This window comes from Aotus nancymaae, unplaced genomic scaffold (genome assembly GCF_030222135.1).
Source record: "Aotus nancymaae isolate 86718 unplaced genomic scaffold, 86718_ANA_hifiasm-v0.15.2.pri h1tg000049l, whole genome shotgun sequence".
NCBI lineage: Eukaryota > Metazoa > Chordata > Mammalia > Primates > Aotidae > Aotus > Aotus nancymaae.
In genome coordinates, this window is record NW_026988463.1 from 28,413,536 (window position 1) to 28,423,075 (window position 9,540).

At 58.5% G+C, this 9,540-nt stretch overlaps 1 protein-coding gene across 3 annotated transcripts; it reads left to right on the forward strand.

Moving 5' to 3' along the window:
* Positions 1 to 338: 338 nt before the first annotated feature.
* Positions 339 to 9,540, forward strand: ARMC5 (armadillo repeat containing 5). Of its 3 annotated transcripts, XM_012469926.2 has the most exons (8): positions 339 to 537; positions 899 to 1,023; positions 1,518 to 2,046; positions 3,975 to 4,082; positions 4,187 to 4,973; positions 7,121 to 7,617; positions 8,223 to 8,355; positions 8,453 to 9,540. In XM_012469926.2, exons 3-8 carry the CDS (start codon positions 1,575 to 1,577, stop codon positions 9,261 to 9,263), a joined length of 2,808 nt encoding a protein of 935 aa, XP_012325349.1. In that variant the 5' UTR covers positions 339 to 537; positions 899 to 1,023; positions 1,518 to 1,574; the 3' UTR covers positions 9,264 to 9,540. The 3 variants fall into 3 exon arrangements, with proteins under 3 accessions (XP_012325349.1, XP_012325350.1, XP_064218759.1); XM_012469927.3 differs by lacking the exons at positions 339 to 537; positions 899 to 1,023 and adding an exon at positions 1,224 to 1,384 and having other exon boundaries at positions 1,516 to 2,046; XM_064362689.1 differs by lacking the exons at positions 339 to 537; positions 899 to 1,023 and having other exon boundaries at positions 1,328 to 2,046.

Below are 9,540 nucleotides of genomic sequence, written 5' to 3' on the forward strand. Positions count from 1 at the left end.
GGTTATCTGCAGAGGCTGCCGCCCTTGTGCGTCCGCTGGTGCTGGCCCAGGTTGGAGCTTCGGGCTAACTCTGCCACACTCCAGGCGGATGCAGGGCTTCTCACAGCTGTGGGCCACCTAATGGACGAGCAGGTAGGAGCTCTGGCCGAAGCTCTGGCCACACAAGCATCAAGCTTCCGGTCTGTGTGACTGTGCTGGTGCCGCAGCAGATTCCAACTGTGCACAGAACTCTTGGTACAAACAAGGCACTTAGAGGCCTCTTCACCCGTGTGGAGCGCTAGTGCTGCAACAGGTTGGAGCTAAGGCTGAGGCTCTTGCCGCAGTCCCCTCAGCAGTAAGGCTTTTAGCCGGTGTGTGCGCGCTGGTGCTGAATCAGGTTGGAGCGGACGCTGAAAGTCTTCCCACACTCGGCACAGGTGTAGGGCTGAAGCGACGGCCACACTCCGGGCAGGGGTATGGTTTTTCACTGGTGTGTACCCGCTGGTGCTGAACCAGATCACAGCCACGTCGGAAGCTTTTGCCATACTCCGCACGATGGTAAGGCTTGTCACCCGAGTGGCTGCCTTGGTGATGAATGAAGCTGGGGAGGTAGGCTGTGGTCAGCCCACACTTCCCGGCACTCGAAGAAAACCTGGTTTTGGGGCTTGTAGACAGTTGCTCTTGGCAAAAGTTTCTTCCTCCCCAGGGTCCGAGCTTGACTATTTTCCGGGCGGAGAGCTGCCCCGGCCACACCCGGAAGGGCTGCTCAGGAGGAGCCAACTCGCAATCCAGGGGTGACCTGGGGGCTCCCCGGGATGCGAACGTCCCGCTCCCCCGCCGCTCCGCCCCGTCTAGATTCTGCCTCGCCACTTCTGGCGCCGCCGACTGCACCGCGGGTGAAGAGCGCCCCATTTCCTAGATGCCAGGTGCTGAGCTCACAAGCACGCCCAGAGCGGGGGACACTCGGGACCCCGGGGTCCAGCTCCGGAAACGGAAAATTCCACAACCCCTTGTCACTCTAGGAAGCGGCAACAAACGGTCTCGGTAGGTTTAACCCTCTCCTTCCCCTGACCGAGCAAGGGCTCCCCATCTGCCGCGCGGTCAGGACCCAACACTTTCCGCCTGGCTCGGGGTTATCGGAGTCCGTCCCAGGGTAGGGCCCCGCCACCGCTGGGGGGCAGCGAAGCGAGCCTGGAGGAGGAAAGGCGGTCACCGCCGAGCGCACGCCGAGGGCGGAGCACGACACGAAGGCTCCGTAGTCGGACGTCCGGGCTGTCCGGAGGCCCCAGCGCATCTGGAGGGCCCTGAAGAGTCTCCAGCGCGTCCCGAGGTAGGCGTGCGAAGCTGGGCGCGAAATACACCTCCCGCATGCACCGCCCGCGCGTCCCAGGTCGCGCAGCGATTAGGTTACCGCCGTGCCTCCTGTGCAAGGACAGACTTCCGGGTTCAAGAACTACAACTTCCGACTCGCAAAGCTGCGGCGACGTTATTTAAACAGTGTCAGCAAGGCGGTGCCCGGCGACTCCCCTGTCTTCCAGTTCCGCTCCCTGGGATCTGCGGCGAGAGGCGGGGCGGAGTCTGAGGCCCGAGCCAAGATGGCGGCTGCGAAGCCAACCCTCACGGACTCGCTCTCGTTCTGCCTCGCGCAGCTCGCGGCGGCGACCGGGGAGGGTCTGGGTGGGGAACAGGACGCAGCTACCAACGAGACACCCTTGGGCTGCGCGCTTCTAGCCCTCCGCACTCGCCATATCAAGGCAGCAGGGGGAATCGAGCGCTTCCGGGCACGCGGCGGGCTCCGCCCCCTTCTCGCGCTGCTACGGCGAGCGGCTGCAGCGGGTCCCGCCCCGTCCCAGGCAGGCCCCGGCTCCGCCCCCTCGTCGGGCGCGTCAGCAGCTTCTAGCCCCGCCCCCGCATCGGGCCCCGCCCCCTCTGTGTCGTCGGCGACTCCTTCGCCACCAGTGCGCCTGCGCAAGACGCTGGACTTGGCGCTCAGCATCCTAGCCGACTGCTGTACGGAAGGGGCGTGCCGGGCCGAAGTGCGCAGACTCGGAGGTATACTCCCGTTGGGTAAGTGCTCCGCCCCTGTTTCCTAGAAAGATTTGGTTTGCGGCTCTCTCGCTCTAGACTTCCTGGGCAGTCTGGAGTTCTTTGTGTCAAATCCCGGAATAACGTGCTTTAGGATGGGGTAGCGCTCCTGTTTCTCAGGCTGTTGTGTCCCATGACGTCACTGCTCTCTCTATAGATTATTCCTGACCCCTCCCAGATCAGATAATTACAGCCATTATGTAGGAATTGGTTGTTGAGGACTTTTATCGGAGCTGGACTAGCGGAGGCCAAAGGGTTATTTGGTGACTTTTTCAGTTGATTCATATCCTCCAGTTATGATGTTCATAGCAGAAGTTCAATGCCTACTGTGTGTCTAGCCCTGTGCAAGGCTCTGAAGCCCCACTGATGAGCTGGAAGGTGTAGTTGTTCACAAAGGGAGTTCTGCAAAAGTCACCTAACCCTTCCGAGGCTAGAATTCCTTGTAAAATAGGGCAATAATAGCAACCTCAAAATATCGGAGGGGAGAGAAAACGAAGTACAAATATAGCACCAATATTCCTTGACATGTACAGGTAAAAAAAAAAGACAAATATAGCACGAATATAAAAATATTGTAAGCATGGCTACTTCAAGTTATTAAAAACTAGCACAAGCCAGGCGCAGTGGTGAGCGCTTGTAGTTCCAGCTACTTGGGAGGCTGAGGCGGGAGGATCACTTGAGCCCAGGAGGTCGAGGCTGCAGTGAACAATGACTGTGCCTCTACTCCGGCCTGGTCAACATAACAAGACCTCATCTATTAGAAAACCAAACAAACCAGTAGTCCCTTAGGGAGCAGGAAAAAATAAATAAAAATAATAAAAACCAGCACCGTAAGAACGAATCTTAGCAAAAGAAGCTTTTCTGATTACCAGCTAAATTGGTGCCTCCTAGTGGCAATGCGTGAAAGCAGTTTACATGTCACTACCTGCCCTCCACGAAATTATGCTAGTTTTGATGACATCTTAATTTCTTGGATAAAGAGAAACATTAATATATTTAAAATTTACATAAAATGTATCTGGGCTGTAATATGTTTGACGAGAGGCTCGATTATTAAATAACCTCCATCATTCACCGACTATTTTAAATATCTTCTGAATCCATCTGCTTCTCTGTCTTCCTACTTCCACTTTGTGCCCAGAGACTGGTACCTTTGTGCTGTGTGATGCTGGTAGCTGGGTTAGTTCAAGCTATTATCTTTTCTTGCTTGGACTATTATGACAGCCTTTTGACTCCTCCCCCTGTCCTATTCTTTCCCCTGTAATGCATTCTCCGTATGGATGCCAGATTGTACCATGTCACTCCCTTTCATAAAACCTTTGTGTGGCCCCCAGTGCCTTCACAGTCAAGCCCTTGGCCTGGCATTTGAAGCCTTTCACAGACACTGCATCTTACCCCTGGGCCTTTGCAAAGGCTACTTCCAAACCTGAAATGCCTTCTCACACCCCATCCACTGTGTTTCTAGCATATACCTCCCTGTGTACCCCTCCAGACCCAGCTCTTCTTTTTGTTTTTGAGATGGAGTCTTGCTCTGTTACCTAGGCTGGAGTGCAGTGACGTAATCTCTGCTCACTGCAACCTCTGCTTCCCGGGTTCAAGCAGTTCTCCTGCCTCAGCCTCCTGGGTAGCTGGGATTACAGGCATGCACCACCATGCCCAGATAATTTTTGTAGTTTTAGAAGAGACAGGGTTTGGCCTTGTTGGCCAGACTGCTCTCGAACTCCTGACCTTAGGTAACCCACACACCTTGGCCTCCCAAGTGCTGGGATTACAGGTATGGGCCACTGCGCCCTGCTGAGCATTAGCCTCTTCTGCAAGCCTTCCCAAACCTCTCAGGCCACATTCTCCAGGTGATTGATGGGAGAGACAATAAGGTGTAGAACCCTCATGAGCCCAAACTCTCCTTGCAGTGACCATTCTTCAGTGCATGAAGACAGACAGCATCCAGAACCGAACGGCCCGTGCCCTGGGGAACTTAGCCATGGAACCCGAGAGCTGTGGGGACATCCACTGTGCTGGTGAGAGGCTGTGAGGGTGGGGTCAGCTAGGGCTCGGGGCGGAAGAAAGACTTGAGTATCTGTCCTTGTTCACCCTCTGTGCTCCCCTTTCCTGCCCTCCTCAGGTGCTGTTCCCCTGCTCGTGGAGAGTCTGACAGCCTGCCAGGACTCGCTGTGTCTGCAGAACGTGGTGCGTGCCCTCCGCAACCTGGCAGACTCACCCCAGCACCGCCTGGCCCTGGCACAGCAGGGAGCAGTGCGCCCGCTGGCCGAGCTCCTGGCCACTGCCCCAGACGCTGCACTGACCTCAGCCCTCGTCCGTGCCCTCCTGGAACTCAGCCGAGGCTGCTCCCGGGCCTGTGCTGAGCAGCTTAGTCTGGGTGGGGGACTGGGCCCACTCGTCAGCCTGGCTTCCCACCCCAAGCGGGTAGTACGTGAGGCAACCATTCTGACCCTCGCCAACCTGTGTGCCCAGGGCTTGATTCGTCCTGCACTGGGCAATGCTGGTGGGGTGGAGGTGCTGGTACGTGAGCTCCAGCAGCGCCGGGGTCCCAGTGGAGCCAGCCCAGCCTCCCAGCAGCCCCTGGTGCGGGCCGTGTGCCTTCTGTGTCGCGAGGCCATCAACCGGGCGCGGCTGCGGGATGCTGGTGGCTTGGATCTGCTGATAGGCCTGCTGCGGGACCCTCGTGCCAGCGCATGGCACCCTCGTATCGTGGCGGCCCTTGTGGGCTTTCTCTATGACACTGGGGCCCTGGGCCGGCTTCAGGCTCTGGGACTTGTGCCTCTCCTGGCTGGGCAGCTGTGTGGTCAGGCTGGCGAGGAGGAAGAAGAGGGAAGAGAAGCTGCTTCCTGGGACTTCCCTGAGGAGCGGACCCCTGAGCGGGCACAGGGTGGAAGCTTCCGGAGCCTCAGGTGAGTCCCTGCCCCAAGGATTGGGAGGGTGAGCAATATGGTGACATGGGGTTTATGTCTGTCCTGGCCCTCTTCACTACCTCCACCCCCATTCTGTCCAAATAAGACTTATTACCCAGACTCCTGATTGCCTGCCACGACACACCCACCTGTCAGTTCCCATTTAACACGTTCCTCTCTACCTTTTCTTTTTTTTTTTTGGAGACAGGGTTTTACTCTGCTGCCCCGGCTGGAGTGCAGTGGTGCCATTTGCACTCATTGCAACCTCTGCCTCCTGGGTTCAAGCAATTCTTCTGCCTCAGCCTCCCAAGTAGCTGGGATTACAGGCGCTCGCCACCACTCCCAGCTAATTTTTGTATTTTTAGTAGAAATGGGGTTTCACGGTGTTGGCCAGGTTGGTCTCGATCTCCTGACCTTATGATCTGCCCGCCTTGGCCTCCCAAAGTGCTGGGATTATAGGCGTGAGCCACCGTGCCCAGCTGGATCTACTTTTTAACCTTGGTTCCACCCTAGCACCTTTGAACTTTGGGACCCAGACAAGTTCACTGGGAGGTGGGACGTACGCTGGTTAAGACAGTGGGTTCTGGAGTTCAAATTCTTACTCTGTTACCGTCATCACTCATGAGCTGAAGCATCCCAGGAAAGCTGAGGAATTCTGGGAGTCCGAGTCCCTGTGTGTGACATACACGCCCCATAGAGTTGTTGCAGAGATTTGAGGGTCCTTTGCCCCATGCCTGGCACTAAGCATTGCTCACTGGACGTCAGCCTTCTCATGAGCTCTCCGACCAGTCCTGTTGCCTGCAGCTCTCTTTCGCACTGGCCTTCTAGCTAGTTTTCGCAGATGATAGGTGGGTATACTGCATCTGGGGCTGCTGTTCTCTCTGCCTAGAACACTCTTCCTCCCATCTGCCCTCCTCTCTCAGCTCCTTCAAGTCCTTATTCAGATCTTACCTTCTCAGTAGAGGCCACCATCATCACCCTGTTTAAAATTTCAGCTCTCCCTTCCCCTAGCTTTTTATTTTATTTATTTATTTATTTTGAGACAGAGTCTTGCTCTGTCACCCAGGCTGGAGTGCAAGGGTGTACTCTCGGCTCACTGCAACTCCCACCTCCCAGGTTCAAGCAATTCTCCTGCCTCAGCCTCCCAAGTAGTTGGGATTACAGGTGTGCACCACCACGCTTGGCTAATTTTTATATTTTTAGTAGAGACGGGGTTTCACCATGTGGGTCAGGCTGGTCTCGAACCCCTGATCTCGTGATCTGCCCGCCTGAGCCTCCCAAAGTGCTGGGATTACAGGCGTGAGCCACTGTGCCCGGCCGGTTATTTATTTTTTTTTAACATTTGAGATGTAGGGGGGTGTCACTTTGTTGCCCAGGCTGGTCTCGAACTCTTGGCTTCTAGTGACCCCCTCCTGGCTCAGCCTCTTAAAGTACAGGGATTACAGGTGTGAGCCACCACACCTGGCCCCAGTGCTTCCTATTTTCTTTTTAGTTTCTCCATGATCCCTGTACTCTAACATGGCCCCGCACTAACATAAGTCATGGTTCACTTACTTGTCTGCTTCCTCTCACTGGAACATAAACTCCAGGAGGACAGGCGCTTTGTTCAGCGCTTCTACCCAGCACCCAAAGCAGGGCTTGGCACATGACAGGCATCGGTAATTGATGAATGAGGATTTGGTCCCATCCCCCCTCACTTCTGTTTCTTCCCTTTCTCTGCTCTCCTCCTCGCCCCTGGCTTTGCCTCCCTCCAAGACAGCTTTTAGCTAATGTAGCGGCCCATGCCTGTAATTCTCAGGAAGCCAAGGCAGGAGGATTGCTTGAGCACAGGAGTTAGAGACCAGGCTGGGCACCATAGCAAGACCCATATCTGCAAAAAAATTTTAAAATTAGCAGAGTGTGGTAGTACACACCTGTAGTGCCAGCTACTTGGGAAGTCGAGGTGGGAGGATTGCTTGAGCTCAAGAGTTCAAGGCTGCAGTGAGCCAGGATCCTGCAACTGCATTCCATCCTGAACTACAGAGCTAGACCACGTTTCTTTAAAAAAAACAATGAAAAGCGATGAAAAAAGACAGCTCATGGCTCTTGGACTCTGCCCCTTCACCTTGGCTCTGGGTTCAGTCTCCTTCCCTTTCTGTCCTCTGCAGGTCGTGGCTGATCTCCGAGGGCTACGCTGCGGGCCCTGATGAGATCTCCCCCGACTGGTCTCCTGAGCAGTGTCCTCCGCTGGAGCCCACGGAGCCGGCCAGTCCCGCCCCCAGCCCGACCTCCCTGCGGGCACCTCGCACCCAGCGCACTCCAGGCCGCAGCCCAGCCACCGCCATTGAGGAGCCTTGGGGACGCGAGGGGCCAGCCCTGCTGCTGCTGTCACGCTTTTCCCAGGCCCCTGACCCAAGCGGGGCACTGGTGACCGGCCCGGCCCTGTGTGGCCTGCTGACCTATGTGACCGGGGCACCGGGTCCACCCAGTCCACGTGCACTGCGCATCCTGTCACGCCTCACCTGCAACCCCGCCTGTCTCGAGGCCTTCGTGCGCAGCTATGGCGCCGCGCTGCTGCGGGCCTGGCTGGTGCTCGGGGTCGCGCCAGACGACTGGCCAGCCCCGCGTGCCCGGCCCGCTCTTCACAGCCGGCACCGAGAGCTGGGTGAGTTCCCACGCCCACCCATCTCCCCTCCCCCGCGTGAGTTCCCATCCTCCCCCATGGCTTCCGTGGGCCCAGAACCTCACCTTCCCACTCACCTGTCCTCCCCAGCCTGTCCTCCAGACAACCTATCGCCAGAGTGGGGTGGGGGTGGGTAGCAGGATGCTCCCGTCCGCATGCCCACAGGCAGAGTTCTGCTGCACCCCCTGCCCAAGCCCTGGGGCCCAGATCCCCTAACTCCAGATGCAGTCCCCAGCCGAGACCCGCCTGTCTGTGCCTCTTTCCTGGCTCTTCCCTTGGTTCAGCGCTGCCCTGGCTGCTCCCCACCTGCGCCATTACCACCCCAGCACTGCCAGGGACCGCCTTGTCTGCTGTGGCCTGACCACAGGCTGCTTCCGGGGCTGGGACTTGCACCCTGACCGTCCCACCTTCTGTCCTTGTCCTGGACTTCAGGTTCCCAACGTCCCGACTCCAGCCCTCGCTCTTCAGTGCCCTGATTTCTCACCCCGAGTTTTTACCCTCCTTCCTCTCACCGGCCCAGAGTCCTGTCTCACCCACCCCACCCGCCTCAGACCCCAGCTCCAGCCTGACAAGCTCTCCACCCGCAGGGGAGAGGCTACTGCAGAACCTGACAGTTCAGGCCGAGTCGCCCTTTGGGGTCGGGGCCCTCACGCACCTGCTGCTCTCCGGGAGCCCTGAGGACCGAGTGGCCTGTGCGCTGACCCTGCCCTTCATCTGCCGGTGAGTGGGAAGTGGGTGCCTTTTCGGGGTCGGGGGAACAGTGCTGTGTTTCCCAGGCCTGCCGTTTCCCACCTGAAAGGTGCTCTCTTCCCCGTAGGAAGCCCTCTCTGTGGCGCCGGCTGCTCCTGGAGCAGGGTGGCCTCCGCCTCCTCCTCGCAGCGCTGACCCGGCCAGCCCCACACCCGCTCTTCCTCTTCTTTGCCGCGGACTCCCTATCCTGCCTCCAAGGCCTGGTGTCTCCCACTTTGAGCCCAGCGCTCCCACCGGCAGTCCCCATGGACCTAGACCCACCCTCCCCTTGCCTCTACGAACCTCTGCTGGGCCCAGCTCCTGTCCCAGCGCCCGACCTGCACTTCCTGCTGGACTCAGGCCTCCAGCTCCCCGCCCAACGAGCGGCCTCAGCCACCGCCTCCCCTTTCTTCCGGGCCCTGCTGTCAGGCAGCTTTGCCGAAGCCCAGATGGACCTGGTGCCCCTGCGAGGCCTGTCGCCTGGCGCAGCCTGGCCTGTCCTGCATCATTTGCACGGTTGCCGGGGCTGTGGGGCCGCCCTGGGGCCCGTGCCCCCGCCAGGCCAGCCCCTGCTGGGCTCAGAGGCCGAGGAGGCGCTGGAGGCCGCTGGCCGTTTCCTGCTGCCTGGGCTGGAGGAGGAGCTGGAAGAGGCCGTGGGCCGCATCCACCTGGGACCCCAGGGTGGCCCGGAGTCAGTGGGTGAGGTGTTCCGCCTGGGCCGGCCCCGGCTGGCTGCCCACTGTGCCCGCTGGACACTGGGGCCAGAGAAGTGCCCGAGGAAGCGGGCCCTGGCCCTGGTGGGGCTTGTGGAGGCAGCAGGTGAAGAGGCAGGGCCCCTGACAGAGGCTTTACTGGCTGTGGTGATGGGGATCGAGTTGGGGGCAAGGGTCCCAGCCTAGACTGTTGACATCCCCTTGGGAAGGGGACCCAAGGATGAATTGGCTGTGAAGGAGCCTCCCTGAGATTGGTAAGGGAGGAGGCTGAGCAGAAGGAGTCGTCATGGAACAGTGGTGAGAACCTGGAAGCGGACCCCAGGATGATGGTCTGAAGACCCAGGAGTGACAAGCCAAGGCCAGGATCTGGGCATGGGGCCCACAGAAGCAGAACAGCCCAGGGCCCCAGGTTCCTGGCCCGGCCCGGCCCTCGAGTTGAGATTAAAAACTTTGGAGTTAGATA

What these genes read in the sequence shown, in the direction of transcription:
- ARMC5 (XM_012469927.3), top strand. Translation starts at nt 1,348, where the DNA reads ATGCACCGCCCGCGCGTCCCAGGTCGCGCAGCGATTA. An exon ending in CGGAGGTATACTCCCGTTGG is followed by an intron (nt 2,047 to 3,974) that starts GTAAGTGCTCCG and finishes CTCTCCTTGCAG; the next exon opens with TGACCATTCTTCAGTGCATG. An exon ending in TGGGGACATCCACTGTGCTG is followed by an intron (nt 4,083 to 4,186) that starts GTGAGAGGCTGT and finishes TGCCCTCCTCAG; the next exon opens with GTGCTGTTCCCCTGCTCGTG.